This window comes from Pseudorasbora parva, chromosome 18 (genome assembly GCF_024679245.1).
Source record: "Pseudorasbora parva isolate DD20220531a chromosome 18, ASM2467924v1, whole genome shotgun sequence".
Classification (NCBI taxonomy): Eukaryota; Metazoa; Chordata; class Actinopteri; order Cypriniformes; family Gobionidae; genus Pseudorasbora; species Pseudorasbora parva.
The window spans coordinates 100,001-127,279 of record NC_090189.1 but is presented as its reverse complement, the minus strand read 5'-3'; the positions used below and the strand labels follow the sequence as shown (position 1 = coordinate 127,279).

Sequence of the window (27,279 nt, the reverse complement as noted above, 5' to 3'; positions counted from 1 at the left end):
CCTGTTTATGACTGTCAGGCTGTGGCCCGAGTCCTGTTTATGACTGTCAGGCTGCGGCCCGAGTCCTGTTTATGACTGTCAGGCTGTGGCCCGAGTCCTGTTTATGACTGTCAGACTGCGGCCCGAGTCCTGTTTATGACTGTCAGGCTGCGGCCCGAGTCCGGTTTATGACTGTCAGGCTGCGGCCCGAGTCCTGTTTATGACTGTCAGACTGTGGCCCGAGTCCTGTTTATGACTGTCAGACTGCGGCCCGAGTCCTGTTTATGACTGTCAGGCTGTGGCCCGAGTCCTGTTTATGACTGTCAGGCTGTGGCCCGAGTCCTGTTTATGACTGTCAGGCTGTGGCCCGAGTCCTGTTTATGACTGTCAGGCTGTGGCCCGAGTCCTGTTATTGACTGTCAGACTGTGGCCCGAGTCCTGTTTATGACTGTCAGACTGTGGCCCGAGTCCTGTTTATGACTGTCAGGCTGTGGCCCGAGTCCTGTTTATGACTGTCAGACTGCGGCCCGAGTCCTGTTTATGACTGTCAGGCTGCGGCCCGAGTCCTGTTTATGACTGTCAGACTGCGGCCCGAGTCCTGTTTATGACTGTCAGGCTGCGGCCCGAGTCCTGTTTATGACTGTCAGGCTGCGGCCCGAGTCCTGTTTATGACTGTCAGGCTGCGGCCCGAGTCCGGTTTATGACTGTCAGGCTGCGGCCCGAGTCCGGTTTATGACTGTCAGGCTGCGGCCCGAGTCCTGTTTATGACTGTCAGACTGTGGCCCGAGTCCGGTTTATGACTGTCAGGCTGCGGCCCGAGTCCTGTTTATGACTGTCAGGCTGCGGCCCGAGTCCTGTTATTGACTGTCAGACTGTGGCCCGAGTCCTGTTTATGACTGTCAGACTGCGGCCCGAGTCCTGTTTATGACTGTCAGACTGTGGCCCGAGTCCTGTTTATGACTGTCAGACTGTGGCCCGAGTCCTGTTATTGACTGTCAGACTGTGGCCCGAGTCCTGTTTATGACTGTCAGGCTGTGGCCCGAGTCCTGTTTATGACTGTCAGACTGTGGCCCGAGTCCTGTTTATGACTGTCAGACTGTGGCCCGAGTCCTGTTTATGACTGTCAGGCTGTGGCCCGAGTCCGGTTTATGACTGTCAGGCTGTGGCCCGAGTCCGGTTTATGACTGTCAGACTGTGGCCCGAGTCCTGTTTATGACAGTCAGGCTGCGGCCCGAGTCCTGTTTATGACTGTCAGGCTGCGGCCCGAGTCCTGTTTATGACTGTCAGGCTGCGGCCCGAGTCCTGTTTATGACTGTCAGGCTGCGGCCCGAGTCCTGTTTATGACTGTCAGACTGTGGCCCGAGTCCTGTTTATGACTGTCAGACTGTGGCCCGAGTACTGTTTATGACCGTCAGACTGCGGCCCGAGTCCTGTTTATGACCGTCAGACTGCGGCCCGAGTCCTGTTTATGACCGTCAGGCTGCGGCCCGAGTCCTGTTTATGACCGTCAGGCTGTGGCCCGAGTCCTGTTTATGACTGTCAGACTGCGGCCCGAGTCCTGTTTATGACTGTCAGACTGCGGCCCGAGTCCTGTTTATGACCGTCAGGCTGCGGCCCGAGTCCTGTTTATGACCGTCAGGCTGCGGCCCGAGTCCTGTTTATGACCGTCAGACTGCGGCCCGAGTCCTGTTTATGACCGTCAGACTGCGGCCCGAGTCCTGTTTATGACCGTCAGGCTGTGGCCCGAGTCCTGTTTATGACCGTCAGGCTGTGGCCCGAGTCCTGTTTATGACCGTCAGGCTGCGGCCCGAGTCCTGTTTATGACCGTCAGGCTGCGGCCCGAGTCCTGTTTATGACCGTCAGGCTGCGGCCCGAGTCCTGTTTATGACCGTCAGGCTGCGGCCCGAGTCCTGTTTATGACCGTCAGGCTGCGGCCCGAGTCCTGTTTATGACCGTCAGGCTGCGGCCCGAGTCCTGTTTATGACCGTCAGACTGCGGCCCGAGTCCTGTTTATGACCGTCAGGCTGCGGCCCGAGTCCTGTTTATGACCGTCAGGCTGTGGCCCGAGTCCTGTTTATGACTGTCAGACTGTGGCCCGAGTCCTGTTTATGACTGTCAGACTGTGGCCCGAGTCCTGTTTATGACTGTCAGGCTGTGGCCCGAGTCCTGTTTATGACTGTCAGGCTGCGGCCCGAGTCCTGTTTATGACTGTCAGACTGTGGCCCGAGTCCTGTTTATGACTGTCAGACTGCGGCCCGAGTCCTGTTTATGACTGTCAGGCTGTGGCCCGAGTCCTGTTTATGACTGTCAGACTGTGGCCCGAGTCCTGTTTATGACTGTCAGACTGCGGCCCGAGTCCTGTTTATGACCGTCAGGCTGTGGCCCGAGTCCTGTTTATGACCGTCAGGCTGTGGCCCGAGTCCTGTTTATGACTGTCAGACTGTGGCCCGAGTCCTGTTTATGACCGTCAGGCTGCGGCCCGAGTCCTGTTTATGACCGTCAGACTGCGGCCCGAGTCCTGTTTATGACCGTCAGGCTGCGGCCCGAGTCCTGTTTATGACTGTCAGGCTGTGGCCCGAGTCCTGTTTATGACTGTCAGGCTGTGGCCCGAGTCCTGTTTATGACTGTCAGGCTGTGGCCCGAGTCCTGTTTATGACTGTCAGACTGCGGCCCGAGTCCTGTTTATGACTGTCAGACTGTGGCCCGAGTCCTGTTTATGACTGTCAGGCTGTGGCCCGAGTCCTGTTTATGACTGTCAGACTGCGGCCCGAGTCCTGTTTATGACTGTCAGACTGTGGCCCGAGTCCTGTTTATGACTGTCAGGCTGCGGCCCGAGTCCTGTTTATGACTGTCAGGCTGCGGCCCGAGTCCTGTTTATGACTGTCAGGCTGTGGCCCGAGTCCTGTTTATGACTGTCAGACTGCGGCCCGAGTCCTGTTTATGACTGTCAGACTGTGGCCCGAGTCCTGTTTATGACTGTCAGGCTGTGGCCCGAGTCCTGTTTATGACCGTCAGACTGCGGCCCGAGTCCTGTTTATGACCGTCAGGCTGCGGCCCGAGTCCTGTTTATGACCGTCAGGCTGCGGCCCGAGTCCTGTTTATGACCGTCAGGCTGCGGCCCGAGTCCTGTTTATGACCGTCAGGCTGTGGCCCGAGTCCTGTTTATGACTGTCAGGCTGTGGCCCGAGTCCTGTTTATGACTGTCAGGCTGCGGCCCGAGTCCTGTTTATGACTGTCAGACTGTGGCCCGAGTCCTGTTTATGACTGTCAGGCTGTGGCCCGAGTCCTGTTTATGACTGTCAGACTGCGGCCCGAGTCCTGTTTATGACTGTCAGGCTGTGAACCGAGTCCTGTTTATGACTGTCAGGCTGTGAACCGAGTCCTGTTTATGACTGTCAGACTGCGGCCCGAGTCCTGTTTATGACTGTCAGACTGTGGCCCGAGTCCTGTTTATGACCGTCAGGCTGCGGCCCGAGTCCTGTTTATGACCGTCAGGCTGCGGCCCGAGTCCTGTTTATGACCGTCAGGCTGCGGCCCGAGTCCTGTTTATGACCGTCAGACTGCGGCCCGAGTCCTGTTTATGACCGTCAGGCTGCGGCCCGAGTCCTGTTTATGACTGTCAGGCTGCGGCCCGAGTCCTGTTTATGACTGTCAGGCTGCGGCCCGAGTCCTGTTTATGACTGTCAGGCTGCGGCCCGAGTCCTGTTTATGACCGTCAGACTGCGGCCCGAGTCCTGTTTATGACCGTCAGGCTGCGGCCCGAGTCCTGTTTATGACCGTCAGGCTGCGGCCCGAGTCCTGTTTATGACCGTCAGGCTGCGGCCCGAGTCCTGTTTATGACCGTCAGGCTGCGGCCCGAGTCCTGTTTATGACCGTCAGGCTGCGGCCCGAGTCCTGTTTATGACTGTCAGGCTGCGGCCCGAGTCCTGTTTATGACTGTCAGGCTGCGGCCCGAGTCCTGTTTATGACTGTCAGGCTGCGGCCCGAGTCCTGTTTATGACTGTCAGGCTGTGGCCCGAGTCCTGTTTATGACCGTCAGGCTGTGGCCCGAGTCCTGTTTATGACCGTCAGGCTGTGGCCCGAGTCCTGTTTATGACCGTCAGACTGCGGCCCGAGTCCTGTTTATGACAGTCAGGCTGCGGCCCGAGTCCTGTTTATGACTGTCAGGCTGCGGCCCGAGTCCTGTTTATGACTGTCAGGCTGCGGCCCGAGTCCTGTTTATGACTGTCAGGCTGCGGCCCGAGTCCTGTTTATGACCGTCAGGCTGTGGCCCGAGTCCTGTTTATGACCGTCAGACTGCGGCCCGAGTCCTGTTTATGACCGTCAGACTGCGGCCCGAGTCCTGTTTATGACCGTCAGACTGTGGCCCGAGTCCTGTTTATGACCGTCAGGCTGTGGCCCGAGTCCTGTTTATGACTGTCAGGCTGTGGCCCGAGTCCTGTTTATGACTGTCAGGCTGTGGCCCGAGTCCTGTTTATGACTGTCAGACTGTGGCCCGAGTCCTGTTTATGACTGTCAGACTGCGGCCCGAGTCCTGTTTATGACCGTCAGGCTGTGGCCCGAGTCCTGTTTATGACTGTCAGGCTGCGGCCCGAGTCCTGTTTATGACTGTCAGACTGTGGCCCGAGTCCTGTTTATGACTGTCAGACTGTGGCCCGAGTCCTGTTTATGACTGTCAGACTGCGGCCCGAGTCCTGTTTATGACTGTCAGGCTGTGGCCCGAGTCCTGTTTATGACTGTCAGGCTGTGGCCCGAGTCCTGTTTATGACTGTCAGGCTGTGGCCCGAGTCCTGTTTATGACTGTCAGGCTGTGGCCCGAGTCCTGTTTATGACTGTCAGGCTGTGGCCCGAGTCCTGTTTATGACTGTCAGGCTGTGGCCCGAGTCCTGTTTATGACTGTCAGGCTGTGGCCCGAGTCCTGTTTATGACTGTCAGGCTGCGGCCCGAGTCCTGTTTATGACTGTCAGACTGCGGCCCGAGTCCTGTTTATGACTGTCAGGCTGTGGCCCGAGTCCTGTTTATGACTGTCAGGCTGTGGCCCGAGTCCTGTTTATGACTGTCAGACTGTGGCCCGAGTCCTGTTTGAATCTCCGTTACGGCGGTGTCGGAGGTGTTTTGGGATGGGGGGGTCGTAGAAATTCGAATACAATGCTTGATACAGTCTTGTTCAAAATAATAGCAGTACAATGTGACTAACCAGAATAATCAAGGTTTTTAGTATATTTTTTATTGCTACGTGGCAAACAAGTTACCAGTAGGTTCAGTAGATTCTCAGAAAACAAACAAGACCCAGCATTCATGATATGCACGCTCTTAAGGCTGTGCAATTGGGCAATTAGTTGAAAGGGGTGTGTTCAAAAAAATAGCAGTGTCTACCTTTGACTGTACAAACTCAAAACTATTTTTTTTTCTTCTGGGATTTAGCAATCCTGTGAATCACTAAACTAATATTTAGTTGTATGACCACAGTTTTTTAAAACTGCTTGACATCTGTGTGGCATGGAGTCAACCAACTTGTGGCACCTCTCAGCTGTTATTCCACTCCATGATTCTTTAACAACATTCCACAATTCATTCACATTTCTTGGTTTTGCTTCAGAAACAGCATTTTTGAAATCACCCCACAAGTTCTCAATTGGATTAAGGTCTGGAGATTGGGCTGGCCACTCCATAACATTAATTTTGTTGGTTTGGAACCAAGACTTTGCCCGTTTACTAGTGTGTTTTGGGTCATTGTCTTGTTGAAACAACCGTTTTAAGGGCATGTCCTCTTCAGCATAGGGCAACATGACCTCTTCAAGTATTTTAACATATGCAAACTGATCCATGATCCCTGGTATGCGATAAATAGGCCCAACACCATAGTAGGAGAAACATGCCCATATCATGATGCTTGCACCTCCATGCTTCACTGTCTTCACTGTGTACTGTGGCTTGAATTCAGAGTTTGGGGGTCGTCTCACAAACTGCCTGTGGCCCTTGGACCCAAAAAGAACAATTTTACTCTCATCAGTCCACAAAATGTTCCTCCATTTCTCTTTAGGCCAGTTGATGTGTTCTTTGGCAAATTGTAACCTCTTCTGCACATGCCTTTTTTTTAACAGAGGGACTTTGCGGGGGATTCTTGAAAATAGATTAGCTTCACACAGACGTCTTCTAACTGTCACAGTACTTACAGGTAACTCCAGACTGTCTTTGATCATCCTGGAGGTGATCATTGGCTGAGCCTTTGCCATTCTGGTTATTCTTCTATCCATTTTGATGGTTGTCTTCCGTTTTCTTCCACGTCTCTCTGGTTTTGCTCTCCATTTTAAGGCATTGGAGATCATTTTAGCTGAACAGCCTATCATTTTTTGCACCTCTTTATAGGTTTTCCCCTCTCTAATCAACTTTTTAATCAAAGTACGCTGTTCTTCTGAACAATGTCTTGAACGACCCATTTTCCTCAGCTTTCAAATGCATGTTCAACAAGTGTTGGCTTCATCCTTAAATAGGGGCCACCTGATTCACACCTGTTTCTTCACAAAATTGATGACCTCAGTGATTGAATGCCACACTGCTATTTTTTTGAACACACCCCTTTCAACTAATTGCCCAATTGCACAGCCTTAAGAGCGTGCATATCATGAATTCTGGGTCTTGTTTGTTTTCTGAGAATCTACTGAACCTACTGGTAACTTGTTTGCCACGCAGCAATAAAAAATATACGAAAAACTTTGATTATTCTGGTTAGTCACATTGTACTGCTATTATTTTGAACAAGACTGTATTTGGTATCCGTTCAAATTAGTTTTTTTTTTTTAAATGACAGCCCTAATACACACATCATCGGTACACACACACACACACAGACACACACACGGCTTAGCTTCAGATCTTTACCGATGACGTAGAGGCATCCGTTGAGTTCGCTGACGCCGTTTCCTGCGCGCCGCTGCCCCATCTCTCGCACATCTGTCCACTTGTTGAGATGCGGATCGAAGCGCTCCACACTGGAGAGAGACGCCACCCCATCATTCCCCCCGACCGCATACACACAACCCTAAACAACACACACACACACACACACACACACACAGGGTTAGGGAACAATTGATAAAGCTCGGGTTGCTGAATATTCGATCCCTTTCTCTAAAAACGCTTGTTGTCAATGATATGATTATAGATCATAACTTAGATGTGCTGTGTTTGACAGAAACCTGGCTAAAACCTGACGATTACATTACTTTAAATGAGTGCACCCCCCGAGATTATTGTTATAAACATGAGCCACGTCTGAAAGGTAAAGGGGGAGGTGTTGCTGTAATTTATAATAATATTTTCAGTATTACTCAGAAGTCTAGTTTCAAATATAATTCCTTTGAAGTTTTGGTGCTTTATGTAACGCTGTGTAGTGTAAATGATAAATCCCGTCTGACATTTGTGTTGGCTACTGTCTACAGGCCACCAGGGCACAATACAGACTTTATCAAAGAATTTGCTGGTTTTGTATCGGAGTTAGTATTAGCTGTAGATAAAGGACTAATTGTTGGGGATTTTAATATCCACGTAGACAATGAAAAAGACGCATTGGGATCGGCATTTAGAGACATTCTAAACTCTATTGGAGTTAGACAACACGTATCGGGACCCACTCATCGCCTTAATCATACTTTAGATCTAATAATGTCACATGGAATAAATGTTGATACTGTTAAAATTCTGCAGCAGAGCGATGACATCTCAGATCATTACCTAATATCATGTATACTTAATTTACCTAAGGCTGCAAAGCCATCCCCTCGCTTCAAATATGGCAGGACGATAACCGCTGCGACTAAAGATTGCTTTGTCCATAATCTTCCTCATCAGTTCCATCTCCTCAGCATTACAGATAGCCAAGATGAACTTGATGCTGCAACAGAAACTATTGACTCTCTCTTTACTAGCACTTTAGACATAGTTGCTCCCCGGCACTTAAAGAAGATTAAAGCAAATAATCCAACGCCGTGGTACAACGAGCACACTCGGGCCCTTAAAACAGCAGCCAGAAAAATGGAGCGCAGCTGGAAGAAAACAAAACTGGAGGTTTTTCGCAATTTGTGGAAAGAGAGCATGATGGCATACAGAAAGGCCATAAAAACTGCTAGATCTGCTTTAGAAGAAAACAAACACAACCCTAAGTATTTATTCGATACAGTAGCTAAATTATCAAAAAATAAAGCTTCAACTTCAATGTTATTAATTCATCCTTGCCTTTAGGACATACCGAAAACTTTTAAGTTGGCTATAATTAAACCACTTATTAAAAAAAACGCAACTTGATCCTAAAGAATTAGTCAATTACAGGCCAATCTCGAATCTACCGTTTCTATCAAAAATACTAGAAAAGGCCGTGTCTTCACAATTATGTTCTTTTTTAGAAAGAAATGGTATATGTGAGGATTTCCAGTCAGGATTTAGACCGTATCATAGCACTGAGACTGCTCTAATTAGAGTTACGGTGTGTGTGTGTGTGTGTGTGTTTTAGACCGTATCATAGCACTGAGACAGCTCTCATTAGAGTTACGTGTGTGTGTGTGTGTGTGTGTTTTAGACCGTATCATAGTACTGAGACTGCTCTCATTAGAGTTACGGTGTGTGTGTGTGTGTGTGTGTGTGTGTGTGTGTGTGTGTGTGTGTGTGTGTGTGTGTGTGTGTTTTAGACCGTATCATAGCACTGAGACAGCTCTCATTAGAGTTACAAATGATTTACTCTTATCATCTGATCGTGGTTGAGTCTCTCTATTAGTGTTACTCGATCTTAGCGCTGCATTCGATACTATCGATCACAATATTCTTCTGAATAGACTCGAGTTATGTTGGCGTTAGTGGAACTGCTTTGGCATGGTTTAAATCGCACTTATCTGACCGTTATCAGTTTGTAGCAGTAAATGAAGAGATGTCACACCGATCACAAGTTCAGTCTGGAGTTCCGCAAGGCTCACACCCGTTTCACACACTTCGTCTGCAGTGCGTATTTTTTCCCGTACCCATGTTAACGGATTACAGCTTTCACACTGCAGGCGGATGCTGTCCATCAGTGCGTTCAGGAGCGGTGTGTGTACAGCAGTGCGGCGATAACTTTCGTACGAGTCTATTTTTTGCTGCTGCATTAAAGTGACAGAACAGTGTTCTCATTAAAATAAACATGTACTGATGAAATTACAAAAATCTAGTAATTTCACCACAGATGCATATAATTTAAAATATACTTTTGTTTCAAAGTCAACACATGGCTTTTTTTCTCAAGTTAAGCAAGGAAACGACACCTTACCTGGCATTTAGGTTTTAAAAAAAGTGCCATAATAGATAGCACTCGTCCGTGTGCTAAACCCAACCGTGACGCAAGCGTTGGGGATCATTAATATACACGCCCCAAAATTTGCATCTGTCCAAACATGAGCACTGTCTGACGGAACTGACGAAGCCGAATGAACACACGTCATGTTCAGGCTGTGCAGGGGACGGGAGGACTGTTCATACGTCAACAGTCATGGGTGAGGTTTATAATCCGATACCACAACTATTTAATTCAAAACCGTTCGTTTGTTCGGCCCATTTCAAGCTTCGCTCAGCGTCTTAAACTGAAGAAAGGGGCGACTGTATTCCTGCAGTGAGCAGAGATTTATCCACTTATTGACTGTTTAAACAATTTCTGATTAAACTGAGAGTTTCTTAGAGAGACAGCATTGTCTAGATAACGCGAGATGCTTACAGTAACAATAGGAAACACCAAGGACCATACCAAACTAAATAGTGTGTCTAATGACAAAGCGAGAGAGCGAGAGAGATTGTGTGCATATGGTTGCCAGATTGGACATGTCAAGGTATAACGCTGGATATCATACAGGGTTTTTTTTCACAGACAAGCTGTTTGGGGGATTTAATTACTGAAATCTGGCAACCACATGAACGTGAGCTCTTTCTCGTGCGTGGATGATCTGAAAACGCCAATAAACAAGTAAGCTGCATTTGATCAATATCCATTTGAGATGTTCTGCTTAAAGTGTCCTTCAGTCGGTCTGTGTTCTGTCAGAGCGGTCAGGAGGACTCATGAGCTGAACAACTAAACTGCTGTGAGCTGCTGAAACAGCCAATCAGAGCAGAGCTCAACATTAATATTCATGACTCTTCCAAATATGGCAAAAACAGAGCATTACATCCTAGGGACAAGTTATAGTGTTGTAAATGGACCTATGAAACTGTATCTGGACAATTTTTGTCCTTAAATAAGCCACACACCCTCTATGTAGATATCAGAGAACAATTTAACATATTTTTTCAAATCATTCTAGGGCACCTTTAAATAAAAAAATAATGATAATGCTGTGTTTGTGGTATGCAACATCGGATCAGTTGTGGACTGCAAACGCGGCATATGTGAAAGCACAACAGGGCGTGTGGATCCTGCACCACACGCAACGCACACGCAACACAACGCACCGCACATGCAACGCACCGCAGACAGAGTATGTGTGAAACAGGCGTCAGTGTTAGGACCGCTGCTCTTCACCCTGTATCTGCTCCACTGGGAGATATCATTAGGAAATATGGCGTTAGTTTTCATTCTTATGCTGACGATACTCAGCTCTATATTTCCTCACGCCTGATATAAAACACTGGATGAATAGTAATTTCCTGCAACTAAATTCAGATAAAACAGAATTTTTAATTATTGGACAGAAAAGCTCCACAAGTAGTAACCGAGAATACTGTCTAACACTTGATGACTGCTCTGACAAGCCCTCGTCTCTCACACACACACACACACACACACACACACACACGTCGTCAGTCAAAGACGCTCTTTGATACCAATCTCTCATTTGAAAGCCACGTTTCTAGCATCTGTAAAACCGCATTCTACCATCTTAAAAATATATCTAAATTACGGCACATGCTCTCAATGCCAAATGCTGAACAGTTAGTCGATGCGTTCATGAGCTCAAGGCTAGATTACTGTAATGCTCTACTGGGTGGTTGCCCTGCTCGCTTAATAAACAAACTCCAGCTGGTCCATGATAGATAGATAGATAGATAGATAGAGAGATAGACAGATAGACAGATAGATAGATAGATAGATAGATAGATAGATAGATAGATAGACAGATAGACAGATAGACAGATAGATAGATAGATAGATAGATAGATAGATAGATAGATAGATAGATAGATAGATAGATAGATAGATAGATAGATAGATAGATAGATTGATTGATTGATTATTGTAATGCTCTACTGGGTGGTTGCCCTGCTCGCTTAATAAACAAACTCCAGCTGGTCCTAGATAGATAGATAGATAGATAGATAGATAGATAGATAGATAGATAGATAGATAGATAGATAGATAGATAGACAGATAGACAGATAGATAGATAGATAGATAGATAGATAGATAGATAGATAGATAGATAGATTGATTGATTGATTATTGTAATGCTCTACTGGGTGGTTGCCCTGCTCGCTTAATAAACAAACTCCAGCCGGTCCTAGATAGATAGATAGATAGATAGATAGATAGATAGATAGATAGATAGATAGATAGATAGATAGATAGATAGATAGATAGATAGATAGACAGATAGACAGATAGATAGATAGATAGATAGATAGATAGATAGATAGATAGATAGATAGATAGATTGATTGATTATTGTAATGCTCTACTGGGTGGTTGCCCTGCTCGCTTAATAAACAAACTCCAGCTGGTCCAAACCGCAGCAGCTCGAGTTCTTATGCTGCCTTCAGGTGCTATCGGAATAACCCTAACCCAAAATGCAGCAGCTAGAGTTCTTACTAGAACCAGGAAGTATGATCATATTAGTCCAGTTCTGTCAACACTGCGCTGGCTCCCTATTAAACATTGCATACATTTTAAAATCCTGCTTATTACTCAAAGCACTAAATGGTTTAGCTCCAGTACTTAAGCCTAGTTCAGACTGCACGATTTTCAAACTCGTCGGGTCACTGCTCTATTCACACTGCAGGACTATCTGGGGTATCATTCAGTCACTGCTGTGTTCACACTGCACGATGGTTTGACGACAGAGGAGTTCACACTGCATGACTGAACAAGAGGAAGAATCGCCGACAACTTTCTCTCTCTCCGGTGCGCAAACTACGTTTCCCAACTACACGTGCGATGTGCAGAGTAAACAACGCGAGATCACACGTGCGTCAGACCGGAGTTCTCGCGCGAGACTTGGAATTGTTATTTAAAATGATAAACTCGCGTGCACGAGCACCGATTTGCATGTGATCTCGGGCATTTGTCGGCGATTTCGCAAAACCTGTCGGCGACTCAAAATCGGGGCAAAAATCGGGCAGTGTGAACTAGGCTTTAAGCGAGCTCTTAACACATTATACTCCATCACGTCTATTGCGGTCTCTAAACTCTGGCCAGTCATATTATTATATTATTTGGTTCCGAACCCATGTTCAAATGCTCCGTTGGTTTTGTTACCAAAGCTTTGTTACCATGCTCTAACGCTGAAGACGAGCAGAGATGAGATCTACAGCGCTCTACTAGCAGTGACGCTCGTCAGGTAAATGAGGGAAACACACACAACACACACATTTTTATCCAATCATACGTCATTAATAGCGGTTCACTTCCCCGCTCCCATCAGCAGCCATGGTGTGTGCTGTACCCCGAGGGCCACAGAACCGACTCCACCTCTGTGTGTGTGTGTGTGTGTGTGTGTGTGTGTGTGTGTGTGTGTGTGTGTGTGTGTGCCGTACCCTGAGGGCCACAGAACCGACTCCGCCTCTGTGTGTGTGTGTGTGTGTGTGTGTGTGCCGTACCCTGAGGGCCACAGAACCGACTCCGCCTCTGTGTGTGTGTGTGTGTGTGTGTGTGTGTGTGTGTGTGTGTGTGTGTGTGTGTGTGTGTGTGTGTGTGTGCCGTACCCTGAGGGCCACAGAACCGACTCCGCCTCTGTGTGTGTGTGTGTGTGTGTGTGTGTGTGCCGTACCCTGAGGGCCACAGAACCAACTCCGCCTTTGGGTGTATGTGTGCTGGGTGTGTGTGCCGTACCCCGAGGGCCACAGAACCGACTCCGCCTCTGTGTGTGTGTGTGTGTGTGTGTGTGTGTGTGTGTGTGTGTGTGTGTGTGTGTGCCGTACCCTGAGGGCCACAGAACCGACTCCGCCTTTGGGTGTATGTGTGCTGGGTGTGTGTGTGTGTGTGTGTGTGTGTGTGTGTGTGTGCCTCTGGGTGTGTTCATCGGGGCTGCTACGCTCCATCTGTCTGAGCTGATGTCGTATCGCTCCGTGTGTGTGTGCCGTAGGGATGCGCGGTATACCGCTACTGGAAAAATACCGGTATATATTTTATTTAAAAAAGTACGATATCATGATTTTGCACATTTCGGTATATGCTGCTTTTCCGAAGTTCACCGCTAGATGGCAGCGCTACACAAACTGACCCGAAACAACCGGCAAATGTGACGACAACACAGACAAACAAAATGGATAAAGCAGTTGAATCTCACTCAAGATGCCCAAAACGGATTAATAAAGAGAGGAGTGACATCTGTGATTACTGTGCTTATAAAACTGATGAAGAGCCATCAAACCTATCCAAGCATCTGTCACTATCCTGACTTTAAGACTTCTGAAGAGATCGACAGGTCAGTGATCATTCAAGCCATCTCATTTAGACATTTATTCTCCTTTAACACTGATCAACACACACACACACACACACACACACACACACACACACACACACACACACACACACACACACACACACACACACACACACACAGCCTAACATAAGATCAAATATCACAAAATCTCCAGCTTTCGTTTCACCCAATGACATTTAGATCTCATAATATTCGCAGGCGTACTATTGCACTATTTACATTCGCGTTAGACACAACCGCCTGTGTTTATGTGAATTACTCACTAAAGACGGACATTTGTACATCATTCTGTGTATTTGACTGTTTAAGGAAATTTAATTCGTAATGTGCGAGCTCTAAGTTACAGGCGTGTGTGTGTGTGTGTGTGTGTGTGTGTGTGTGTCGTTGTTATGAGCTCATATCTCCTGTAACTGTTATTACGAAATGCTATAAAATCGCTTGCATGTTCAAATGATTTGCGTTCTCCGTCCCGAGACGAGCATGAAATGTTGAATCGGATTATGCAGATTGCTTTAGTGTAGTGCGATGTCTTTTGAAACCAGGAGCAATTCGCTAATTTTGAGAGAATTTTGCTGCAATTATTTCTCACAAGAAAGTTTTCAAATGACTGATTTGATGTGATAAGCTTTGCTGATTAATTTACTAATAAACATGTGTGGTAATTTCCCACTTTTTAAACTCCAAACTTGCATAATTGTACTCATTCTTGCGCAATATACCCGCGCTAATATCAGACCGTGTGGTATCGATTTAATATCGGTACTTCGGTATTAGATTGTGGTACCGTACCGAAGCCAAAATTGTGATATCGAGCCATCCCTAGTGTGCCATACCCCAAGGGCCACAGAACCGACTCCGCCTCTGGGTGTGTGTGTGTGTGTGCCGTACCCCGAGGGCCACAGAACCGACTCCGCCTCTGGGTGTGTGTGTGTGTGTGCCGTACCCCGAGGGCCACAGAACCGACTCCGCCTCTGGGTGTGTGTGTGTGTGTGCCGTACCCCGAGGGCCACAGAACCGACTCCGCCTCTGGGTGTGTATGTGTGTGTGTGTATGTGTGTGTGTGTGTGTGTGTGCCGTACCCCGAGGGCCACAGAACCGCCGCCGCCTCTGGGTGTATATATGTATGTGTGTGTGTGTGTGTGTGTGTGAGTGTGCCTTACCCCGAGGGCCACAGAACCAAATCCGCCTCTGGGTATATGTGTATGTGTGTGTGTGTGTGTGTGTGTGTGTGTGTTGTACCCCGAGGGCCACAGAACCGACTCCGCCTCTGGGTGTGTTCATCGGGGCCACTGCGCTCCATCTGTCTGAGCTGATGTCGTATCGCTCCACATCACTGAAGCACGAGTTATCATCCAGACCGCCGATGGCATAGATGGGTCCGCCGAGAGCAGCCAGAGCGATGCCTCTCCTACACACACACACAACTCTCATTCAGAGCAAACAAGCAAACACACACAACTCTCATTCAGAGCAAACACACACACCCATTCAGAGCAAACACACACACCCACACACAACTCTCATTCAGAGCAAACACACACACCCACACACAACTCTCATTCAGAGCAAACAAGCAAACACACACACAACTCTCATTCAGATCAAACACACACACACCTAACTCTCATTCAGAGCTTACAGTATCTGTACGGGACGGGGCATCAAGCATATATAACTATAAGAGCAGAACATTAGGTCCGTTTCTCGTACCGTTTGGTGTTCATGGAAGCTCTCATCATCCACTTGTTGGTGTGTGGATCAAACATCTCCATGTTGCCGAGGTGCTCATTGCCATCATGGCCGCCAACAGCATAAACTTTCCCTGCACATTGATGAATAGTGTTATTCATAGGACCAACACTGCCTAAACATCTAAAGCCACGTTTACACCACAGGAACTTTCCCCAGGAACTAGGAGAGTAGGAAACTAGGAGAGTAGGAAACTAGGAGAGTAGGAAACTAGGAGAGTAGGAAACTAGGAGAGTAGGAAGCTAGGGGAGTAGGAAGCTAGAAGACTAGAAAACTAGGAAACTAGGAGAGTAGGAAACTAGGAGAGTAGGAAACTAGGAGAGTAGGAAACTAGGGGAGTAGGAAGCTAGGAGAGTAGGAAGCTAGAAGACTAGAAAACTAGGAAACTAGGAGAGTAGGAAACTAGGGGAGTAGGAAGCTAGGAGAGTATGAAGCTAAGAGAGTAGGAAACTAGAAGACTAGAAAACTAGGAGACTAGGAAACTAGGGAGTAGGAAACTAGGGGAGTAGGAAGCTAGGAGAGTAGGAAGCTAGGAGAGTAGGAAGCTAGGGGAGTAGGAAGCTAGGAGAGTAGGAAGCTAAGAGAGTAGGAAACTAGAAGACTAGGAAACTAGGAGACTAGGAAACTTGGAAACTAAGAGATTGGAAACTTGGAAACTAGGACACTTGGAAACTAGGAGACTAGAAAACTAGAAGAGTAGGACACTAGAAGAGTAGGGGACTAGGAAAACAAGAAACTTGGAGACTAGGAAACTAGGAGACTTGGAAGCAATGAGATTTGGAAACTAGGAAACTAGGAGACTTGGAAACTAGGAGTGTAGGCGACTAGGAGACTTGGAAACTAGGAGACTAGTAAACTAGGAGACTAGGAAACTCGGAAACTAGGAGATTGGAAACTAGGAGACTAGGAAACTAGGAGACTAGGAAACTAGAAGAGTAGGACACTAGAAGAGTAGGAAACTAGGAGACTTGGAAACTAGGAAACTAGGAGACTTGGCAACTAGGAGTGTAGGCGACTTGGAGACTTGGAAACTAGGAGACTAGGAAACTATGAGATTGGAAACTAGGAGACTAAGAAACTTGGAAACTAGGAGAGTAGGAAACTAGGAGACTAAGACACTTGGAAACGAGGGGACTAGGAGACTAGGAAACTAGGAGACTAGGAAACTATGAGATTGGAAACTATGAGATTGGAAACTAGGAGACTAAGAAACTTGGAAACTAGGAGAGTAGGAAACTAGGAGACTAAGAAACTTGGAAACGAGGGGACTAGGAAACTAAGAGATTGGAAACTAGGAAACTTGGAAACTAGGAAACCCAGAAACCCTCTGGACTAACCTTCCAGTCTAACCCTCTGGACTAACCTTCCAATCTAACCCTCTGGACTAACCTTCCAATCTAACCCTCTGGACTAACCTTCCAGTGTAACCCTCTGGACTAACCTTCCAACCTAACCCTCTGGACTAACCTTTCAATCTAACCCTCTGGTCTAATCTTCCAATCTAACCCTCTGGACTAACCTTCCAGTGTAACCCTCTGGACTAACCTTCCAATCTAACTCTCTGGACTAACCTTCCAATCTAACCCTCTGGATTAAACTTCCAATCTAACCCTCTGGACTAACCTTCCAATCTAACCCTATGGATTAACCTTCCAATCCAACTCTCTGGATTAACCTTCCAATCTAACCCTCTGGACTAACCTTCCAATCCAACTCTCCGGATTAACCTTACAATCTAACCCTCTGGACTAACCTTCCAGTCTAACCCTCTTGACTAACCATCCAATCTAACTCTCAGGACTAACCTTCCAATCTAACTCTCTGGATTAACTTTACAATCTAACCCTCTGGACTAACCTTCCAGTCTAACCCTCTGGATTAACCTTCCAATCCAACTCTCTGGATTAATTTTACAATCTAACCCTCTGCACTAACCTTACAATCTAACCCTCTGGACTAACCTTCCAGTCTAAAATCTCTGGACTAACCTTCCAGTCTAAAATCTCTGGACTAACCTTCCAATCCAACTCTCTGGATTAACCTTACAATCTAACCCTCTGGACTAACCTTCCAATCTAACCCTCTGGTCTAACCTTCCAGTCTAACTCTCTGGACTAACCTTCCAGTGTAACCCTCTGGACTAACCTTCCAATCTAACCCTCTGGAATAACTTTACAATCTAACCCTCTGGACTAACCTTCCAATCCAACTCTCTGGATTAACCTTCCAATCTAACCCTCTGGTCTAACCTTCCAGTCTAACTCTCTGGACTAACCTTCTCGTCTAACCCTCTGGACTAACCTTCCAATCTAACCCTCTGGATTAACTTTACAATCTAACCCTCTGGACTAACCTTCCGATCCAACTCTCTGGATTAACTTTACAATCTAACCCTCTGGACTAACCTACCAATCTAACCCTCTGGTCTAACCTTCCAATCTAACCCTCTGGACTAACCTTCCAGTCTAACGCTCTTCCAGTCTAACCCTCTGGACTAACCTTCCAGTCTAACCCTCTGGTCTAATCTTCCAGTCTAACCCTCTGGTCTAACCTTCCAATCTAACTCTCTGGACTAACCTTCCAATCTAACCCTCTGGTCTAACCTTCCAATCTAACTCTCTGGACTAACCTTCCAATCTAACCCTCTGGACTAACCTTCCAGTCTAACCCTCTGGATTAACCTTCCAATCCAACTCTCTGGATTAATTTTACAATCTAACCCTCTGCACTAACCTTACAATCTAACCCTCTGGACTAACCTTCCAGTCTAAAATCTCTGGACTAACCTTCCAATCCAACTCTCTGGATTAACCTTACAATCTAACCCTCTGGACTAACCTTCCAATCTAACCCTCTGGTCTAACCTTACAGTCTAACTCTCTGGACTAACCTTCCAGTGTAACCCTCTGGACTAACCTTCCAATCTAACCCTCTGGAATAACTTTACAATCTAACCCTCTGGACTAACCTTCCAATCCAACTCTCTGGATTAACCTTCCAATCTAACCCTCTGGTCTAACCTTCCAGTCTAACTCTCTGGACTAACCTTCTCATCTAACCCTCTGGACTAACCTTCCAATCTAACCCTCTGGATTAACTTTACAATCTAACCCTCTGGACTAACCTTCCGATCCAACTCTCTGGATTAACTTTACAATCTAACCCTCTCGACTAACCTACCAATCTAACCCTCTGGTCTAACCTTCCAATCTAACCCTCTGGACTAACCTTCCAGTCTAACGCTCTTCCAGTCTAACCCTCTGGACTAACCTTCCAGTCTAACCCTCTGGTCTAATCTTCCAGTCTAACCCTCTGGTCTAACCTTCCAATCTAACTCTCTGGACTAACCTTCCAATCTAACCCTCTGGTCTAACCTTCCAATCTAACCCTCTGGTCTAACCTTCCAGCCTAACCCTCTGGTCTAACCTTCCAGTCTAACCCTCTGGACTAACCTTCCATTCTAACGCTCTTCCAGTCTAACCCTCTGGACTAACCTTCCAGTCTAACCCTCTGGTCTAATCTTCCAGTCTAACCCTCTGGTCTAACCTTCCAATCTAACCCTCTGGTCTAACCTTCCAATCTAACTCTCTGGACTAACCTTCCAGTCTAACTCTCTGGACTAACCTTCCAATCTAACCCTCTGGTCTAACCTTCCAATCTAACCCTCTGGTCTAACCTTCCAATCTAACTCTCTGGACTAACCTTCCAATCTAACCCTCTGGTCTAACCTTCCAATCTAACTCTCTGGACTAACCTTCCAATCTAACCCTCTGGTCTAACCTTCCAATCTAACTCTCTGGACTAACCTTCCAATCTAACCCTCTGGACTAACCTTCCAGTCTAACCCTCTGGTCTAACCTTCCAATCTAACCCTCTGGTCTAACCTTCCAGCCTAACCCTCTGGATTAACCTTCCAGTCTAACCCTCTGGACTAACCTTCCAATCTAACCCTCTGGTCTAACCTTCCAATCTAACCCTCTGGTCTAACCTTCCAATCTAACTCTCTGGACTAACCTTCCAATCTAACCCTCTGGACTAACCTTCCAGTCTAACCCTCTGGTCTAACCTTCCAATCTAACCCTCTGGTCTAACCTTCCAGCCTAACCCTCTGGATTAACCTTCCAGTCTAACCCTCTGGACTAACCTTCCAATCTAACCCTCTGGTCTAACCTTCCAATCTAACTCACTGGACTAACCTTCCAATCTAACCCTCTGGACTAACCTTCCAGTCTAACCCTCTGGTCTAATCTTCCAGTCTAACCCTCTGGTCTAACCTTCCAATCTAACCCTCTGGTCTAACATTCCAATCTAACTCTCTGGACTAACCTTCCAATCTAACCCTCTGGTCTAACATTCCAATCTAACTCTCTGGACTAACCTTCCAATCTAACCCTCTGGACTAACCTTCCAGTCTAACCTTCCAATCTAACCCTCTGGTCTAACCTTCCAGCCTAACCCTCTGGATTAACCTTCCAGTCTAACCCTCTGGACTAACCTTCCAATCTAACCCTCTGGTCTAACCTTCCAATCTAACTCTCTGGACTAACCTTCCAATCTAACCCTCTGGACTAACCTTCCAATCTAACCCTCTGGTCTAACCTTCCAATCTAACTCTCTAGACTAACCTTCCAATCTAACCCTCTGGACTAACCTTCCAGTCTAACCCTCCAGTCTAACCCTCTGGTCTAACCTTCCAATCTAACCCTCTGGTCTAACCTTCCAGTCTAACCCTCTGGATTAATCTTCCAGTCTAACCCTCTGGACTAATCTTCCAATCTAACCCTCTGGTCTAACCTTCCAATCTAACTCCCTGGACTAACCTTCCAGTCTAACCCTCTGGACTAACCTTCCAGTCTAACCCTCTGGACTAACCTTCCAATCTAATCCTAAAGGCCAGAAAGAGGACATTATAAGAACAACCAACAGATTAACCTTTGACCAGCAGTTTCTCTCTTTATGTGCTTTTCTCTCTCTCACCTGCTTTTCTCTCTCTCTCACCTGCTTTTCTCTCTCTTTTCTCTCCCTCACCTGCTTTTCTCTCTCTCACCTGCCACTGAAATGACTCCCACGTGTCTCCGTCTGCTGTTCATCTCCGGCCCGAAGAACCAGCTGTTCTTACTGATGGAGTAACACTCGATACTGCGGAAGGGGTCTCCGGATCCACCCCGCCCCCCCACACAGAACAGCACACCTGTGGAAGATCAGCAGGTGAGCGACAGGTGTGTGTGTGTGTGTGTGTATGTGAGAGTGTGTGTGAGTGTGTCCCGACCTGCAGTGTGTTTGCGGGGCGTCGTGCGGATGGAATACTCAAAGTCAGGAACGCTGTTGTTGCTCAGGTGCAGATGATAGTTGCGAGCCTCATCCAGCAGATCTCTGCAGCTCAGATTGGCCTTAATCATCTCCTCTTTGGCCACAGTGGCTGTGAGGAAGTCCACCGGCAACAGAGGAAGCCGCACCTGAGAGTGAAAGCCCATCAGAACACACACACACACACACACACACACACACACACACACTCACCTAAAGGATCATTAGGAACACCATACTAAAGGCCCTTTCACACCGGACACGTAACGGAAAAGCGAAGTGAATAAGCGAATATTTCGCGTCAAAACCATTCACATCAGCCGCAACACGTTTCAGAGCTCCAACATTCCGAAACATCGCCGTCGACCGCTGAGAAAACATGGAAACTTCATCATCCAGTGAAGACAAGCTTTTTATTCTCTTTAAAAGACTGAAAAGAAGGTTGTGTGCAAATTCTGATTCTACCATCTGAATGTCTCAACAGAAATCGAGACTCATCAGACCAGGCAACATTTTTCCAGTGACCTCAAGCATCATCAAGGCATTTTCTCCCGCAGGACTGCTGCATACTGGATGCTCTTCCCTTTTCACACCATTCTTTGTAAACCCTAGAAATGGTTGTGTGTGAAAATCCCAGTAACTGAGCAGATTGTGAAATACTCAGACCGGCCCGTCTGGCACCAACAACCATGCCACGGTCAAAACTGCTTAAATCTCCTTTCTTTCCCATTCTGACATTCAGTTTGGAGTTCAGGAGATTGTCTTGACCAGGACCACACCCCTAAATGCACTGAAGCAACTGCCATGTGATCGGTTGATTAGATCATTGCATCAATGAGAAATTGAACAGGTGTTCCTAATAATCCTTTAGGTGTGTTTGTATGCTAGAGGAAGACACACCTGTGAGGGAAAAGCCCATCAGAACACATCAAGAAGTCCTCTCCTTCAGCCCATCCTAGGTGTGTGTGTGTGTGTGTGTGTGAGTGAGAGAGAGACGTTATTCCTTCAGACGAACACAGAGTTATGCGAGTGATGTCCTGGCCATTATAAACGTGGGTTAGTATTAGCCATTGAACCGCTGTGCTGTACACCTGTGTGTGTGTGTGTGTGTGTGTGTGGGAAGCTGACCTGAGCCATGAGCCGGTCCAGCCACAGCTCGTGGTGCTGTGGGTTGGCCCGCAGCCATTGGACCGCTGCGCTGTACACCTGTGTCTCGCTCTGGATGTTCAGGTCGCTGGAGGCCAGCAGAGTCTGCAGGTGTTGCGGAGACACACAGGTGAAGTCCTCACACTGCACTACCTGGCTGAAGTTCTGGCAGGCGTAGCGGTCGGCCATGGCCATCAGGTCCAGCCGGTGGTGCATCTCAGCGAAGCTGCGGACCGCTAGGCAGTTCGAAGGGTGGAAGTGAGCCTTCATGTAATCGCAGCAGGCCCGCGCCACCAGCTCCACCTGCAGGATAGGAGTATATATATATATATATATATATATATATATATATATATATATATATATATATATATATATATATATATATATATATATATAATAGAGGATGTTGGAGTTGAATGAATGGAGTTCAGGAGATTGTCTTGACCAGGACCACACCCCTAAATACACTGAAGCAACTGCCATGTGATTGGTTGATTAGATCATTGCATTAATGAGAAATTGAACAGGTGTTCCTAATAATCCTTTAGGTGAATGTATATAAATATACAGCCTAACCAATACTAATATATATCCACCTGTAGGATGCAGGCGGCGTAGAGCAGCGGCTGCACGTTATCCACCGTCAGCCTCAGCCGAGACGAGTACGCGAAGCCCACCAGATCCTGGATCGCATCCGCATCGAAGTCCCTGATCTCAATCAGGTCCTGTTTGGCCTCCGCCATGTCGGAGAGGAACATGGCTCTGAAGTAGGGCACGACGCAGGCCAGCACGAGCTTATGGCAGCAGATGAGCCGCTCTCCCACCTTCAGGGTGACGTCACACAGCTCTCCGTTCTCATAGAAGTGTGTGAGCGAGCTGTGGAACTCCCTCCAGGCCTCCTGAGCCTCAAACACGAACCCCCCGTCCGGCTCGCCATCACCGCTTGAGACACACTTCTGCTGCTTCACCTGCTCAGGGGCCATGACTCGCTCACACACACCTGCTCTCACACACACACACACACACACACGCGCACACACACGAGATCAGAGAGAGACACGCACACACCTTAACCCTAACCCACACACATATAGATATGTATACTGTGAGTAGCCTGTGGAGTATTAAGAGAACTGTAGCCCCATAGATATGTATACTGTGAGTAGCCCATGGAGTATTAAGAGTACGGTAGCCCCATAGATATGTATACTGTGAGTAGCCCATGGAGTATTAAGAGAACGGTAGCCCCATAGATATGTATACTGTGAGTAGCCCATGGAGTATTAAGAGTACGGTAGCCCCATAGATATGTATACTGTGAGTAGCCCGTGGAGTATTAAGAGTACGATAGCCCCATAGATATGTATACTGTGAGTAGCCCGTGGAGTATTAAGAGAACTGTAGCCCCATAGATTTGTATACTGTGAGTAGCCCGTGGAGTATTAAGAGAACGGTAGCCCCATAGACATGTATACTGTGAGTAGCCCGTGGAGTATTAAGAGAACGGTAGCCCCATAGATATGTATACTGTGAGTAGCCCATGGAGTATTAAGAGTACGGTAGCCCCATAGATATGTATACTGTGAGTAGCCCGTGGAGTATTAAGAGAACTGTAGCCCCATAGATATGTATACTGTGAGTAGCCCGTGGAGTATTAAGAGAACGGTAGCCCCATAGATATGTATACTGTGAGTAGCCCATGGAGTATTAAGAGAACTGTAGCCCCATAGATATGTATACTGTGAGTAGCCCGTGGAGTATTAAGAGAACGGTAGCCCCATAGATATGTATACTGTGAGTAGCCCATGGAGTATTAAGAGTACGGTAGCCCCATAGATATGTATACTGTGAGTAGCCCGTGGAGTATTAAGAGAACTGTAGCCCCATAGATATGTATACTGTGAGTAGCCCATGGAGTATTAAGAGTACGGTAGCCCCATAGATATGTATACTGTGAGTAGCCCATGGAGTATTAAGAGAACTGTAGCCCCATAGATATGTATACTGTGAGTAGCCCGTGGAGTATTAAGAGAACGGTAGCCCCATAGATATGTATACTGTGAGTAGCCCATGGAGTATTAAGAGTACGGTAGCCCCATAGATATGTATACTGTGAGTAGCCCGTGGAGTATTAAGAGAACGGTAGCCCCATAGATATGTATACTGTGAGTAGCCAGTGGAGTATTAAGAGAACTGTAGCCCCATAGATATGTATACTGTGAGTAGCCCATGGAGTATTAAGAGTACGGTAGCCCCATAGATATGTATACTGTGAGTAGCCCGTGGAGTATTAAGAGAACGGTAGCCCCATAGATATGTATACTGTGAGTAGCCAGTGGAGTATTAAGAGAACTGTAGCCCCATAGATATGTATACTGTGAGTAGCCCATGGAGTATTAAGAGTACGGTAGCCCCATAGATATGTATACTGTGAGTAGCCCATGGAGTATTAAGAGAACTGTAGCCCCATAGATATGTATACTGTGAGTAGCCCGTGGAGTATTAAGAGAACGGTAGCCCCATAGATATGTATACTGTGAGTAGCCCATGGAGTATTAAGAGTACGGTAGCCCCATAGATATGTATACTGTGAGTAGCCCGTGGAGTATTAAGAGAACGGTAGCCCCATAGATATGTATACTGTGAGTAGCCCATGGAGTATTAAGAGTACGGTAGCCCCATAGATATGTATACTGTGAGTAGCCCGTGGAGTATTAAGAGAACTGTAGATATGTATACTGTGAGTAGCCCGTGGAGTATTAAGAGAACTGTAGCCCCATAGATATGTATACTGTGAGTAGCCCATGGAGTATTAAGAGAACTGTAGCCCCATAGATATGTATACTGTGAGTAGCCCGTGGAGTATTAAGAGAACTGTAGCCCCATAGATATGTATACTGTGAGTAGCCCATGGAGTATTAAGAGAACGGTAGCCCCATAGATATGTATACTGTGAGTAGCCCATGGAGTATTAAGAGAACGGTAGCCCCATAGATATGTATACTGTGAGTAGCCCGTGGAGTATTAAGAGAACGGTAGCCCCATAGATATGTATACTGTGAGTAGCCAGTGGAGTATTAAGAGTACGGTAGCCCCATAGATATGTATACTGTGAGTAGCCCATGGAGTATTAAGAGTACGGTAGCCCCATAGATATGTATACTGTGAGTAGCCCATGGAGTATTAAGAGAACGGTAGCCCCATAGATATACTGTGAGTAGCCCATGGAGTATTAAGAGAACGGTAGCCCCATAGATATACTGTGAGTAGCCCATGGAGTATTAAGAGTACGGTAGCCCCATAGATATGTATACTGTGAGTAGCCCATGGAGTATTAAGAGAACTGTAGCCCCATAGATATGTATACTGTGAGTAGCCCATGGAGTATTAAGAGAACTGTAGCCCCATAGATATGTATACTGTGAGTAGCCCATGGAGTATTAAGAGAACTGTAGCCCCATAGATATGTATACTGTGAGTAGCCCATGGAGTATTAAGAGAACGGTAGCCCCATAGATATGTATACTGTGAGTAGCCAGTGGAGTATTAAGAGAACTGTAGCCCCATAGATATGTATACTGTGAGTAGCCCATGGAGTATTAAGAGAACTGTAGCCCCATAGATATGTATATTGTGAGTAGCCCGTGGAGTATTAAGAGAACGGTAGCCCCATAGATATGTATACTGTGAGTAGCCCATGGAGTATTAAGAGAACGGTAGCCCCATAGATATGTATACTGTGAGTAGCCCATGGAGTATTAAGAGAACGGTAGCCCCATAGATATGTATACTGTGAGTAGCCCATGGAGTATTAAGAGAACGGTAGCCCCATAGATATGTATACTGTGAGTAGCCCATGGAGTATTAAGAGTACGGTAGCCCCATAGATATGTATACTGTGAGTAGCCCGTGGAGTATTAAGAGAACGGTAGCCCCATAGATATGTATACTGTGAGTAGCCCATGGAGTATTAAGAGAACTGTAGCCCCATAGATATGTATACTGTGAGTAGCCCATGGAGTATTAAGAGAACGGTAGCCCCATAGATATGTATACTGTGAGTAGCCCGTGGAGTATTAAGAGAACTGTAGCCCCATAGATATGTATACTGTGAGTAGCCCATGGAGTATTAAGAGAACGGTAGCCCCATAGATATGTATACTGTGAGTAGCCCGTGGAGTATTAAGAGAACGGTAGCCCCATAGATATGTATACTGTGAGTAGCCCGTGGAGTATTAAGAGAACGGTAGCCCCATAGATATGTATACTGTGAGTAGCCCGTGGAGTATTAAGAGAACGGTAGCCCCATAGATATGTATACTGTGAGTAGCCCATGGAGTATTAAGAGAACTGTAGCCCCATAGATATGTATACTGTGAGTAGCCCGTGGAGTATTAAGAGAACGGTAGCCCCATAGATATGTATACTGTGAGTAGCCCGTGGAGTATTAAGAGAACGGTAGCCCCATAGATATGTACAGGTCCTTCTAAAAAAATGTGCATATTGTGATAAAGTTAATTATTTTCCATAATGTAATGATAAAAATTAAACTTTCATATATTTTAGATTCATTACACCAACTGAAATATTTCAGGTCTTTTATTGTTTTAATACTGATGATTTTGGCACACAGCTCATGAAAACCCCAAATTCCTGTCTCAAACAATTAGCATATCATGAAGCGGTTCTCTAAACGAGCTATTAACCTAATTATCTGAATCAACTAATTAACTCTAAACACCTGCAAAAGATTCCTGAGGCTTTTAAAAACTCCCAGCCTGGTTCATTACTCAAAACCGCAATCATGGGTCAGACTGCCGACCTGACTGCTGTCCAGAAGGCCATCATTGACACCCTCAAGCGAGAGGGGAAGACACAGAAAGACATTTCTGAACAAATAGGCTGTTCCCAGAGTGCTGTATCAAGGCACCTCAGTGGGAAGGCAAAAGTGTGGCAAAAAACTCTGCTGAACGAGAAGAGGTGAGCGGACCCTGAGGAAGATTGTGGAGAAGGACCGATTCCAGACCTTGAGGGACCTGTGGAAGCAGTGGACTGAGTCTGGAGTAGAAACATCCAGAGCCACCGTGCACAGGCGTGAGCAGGAAATGGGCTACAGGTGCCGCATTCCCCAGCCCAAGACACTTTTGGGCTACAGAGAAGCAGCACTGGACTGGTGCTCAGGGGGCCAAAGGACTTTTTTCGGATGAAAGCAAATTTTGCATGTCATTGGGAAATCAGGGTGCCAGAGTCTGGAGGAAGACTGGGGAGAAGGAAATGCCCAAAATGCCTGAAGTCCAGTGTCAAGTCCCCACAGTCAGTGATGGTCTGGGGTGCCATGTCAGCTGCTGGTGTTGGTCCACTGTGTTTTATCAAGGGCAGGGTCAATGCAGCTCGCTATCAGGAGATTTTGGAGACCTTCATG

The 27,279-nt window shown here is 46.8% G+C and overlaps 1 protein-coding gene across 3 annotated transcripts in view; it reads right to left on the bottom strand.

Moving 5' to 3' along the window:
* Positions 1-27,279, bottom strand: part of klhl8 (kelch-like family member 8) — a 37,885-nt gene that overhangs the window by 7,344 nt on the left and 3,262 nt on the right. For 2 of the 3 annotated variants that reach the window (XM_067422701.1, XM_067422700.1), the window contains exons 2-8: positions 22,454-22,857; positions 21,837-22,157; positions 20,671-20,857; positions 20,449-20,592; positions 15,363-15,474; positions 14,892-15,060; positions 6,862-7,021 (exon numbers count right to left, since the gene is read on the bottom strand). In XM_067422701.1, coding sequence (XP_067278802.1) covers positions 6,862-7,021; positions 14,892-15,060; positions 15,363-15,474; positions 20,449-20,592; positions 20,671-20,857; positions 21,837-22,157; positions 22,454-22,840 — 1,480 coding nt within the window. In that variant the 5' untranslated portion in view covers positions 22,841-22,857. The remainder of the gene's footprint in view (positions 1-6,861; positions 7,022-14,891; positions 15,061-15,362; positions 15,475-20,448; positions 20,593-20,670; positions 20,858-21,836; positions 22,158-22,453; positions 22,858-27,279) is intronic. The other variant, XM_067422703.1, reaches the window with a different exon arrangement.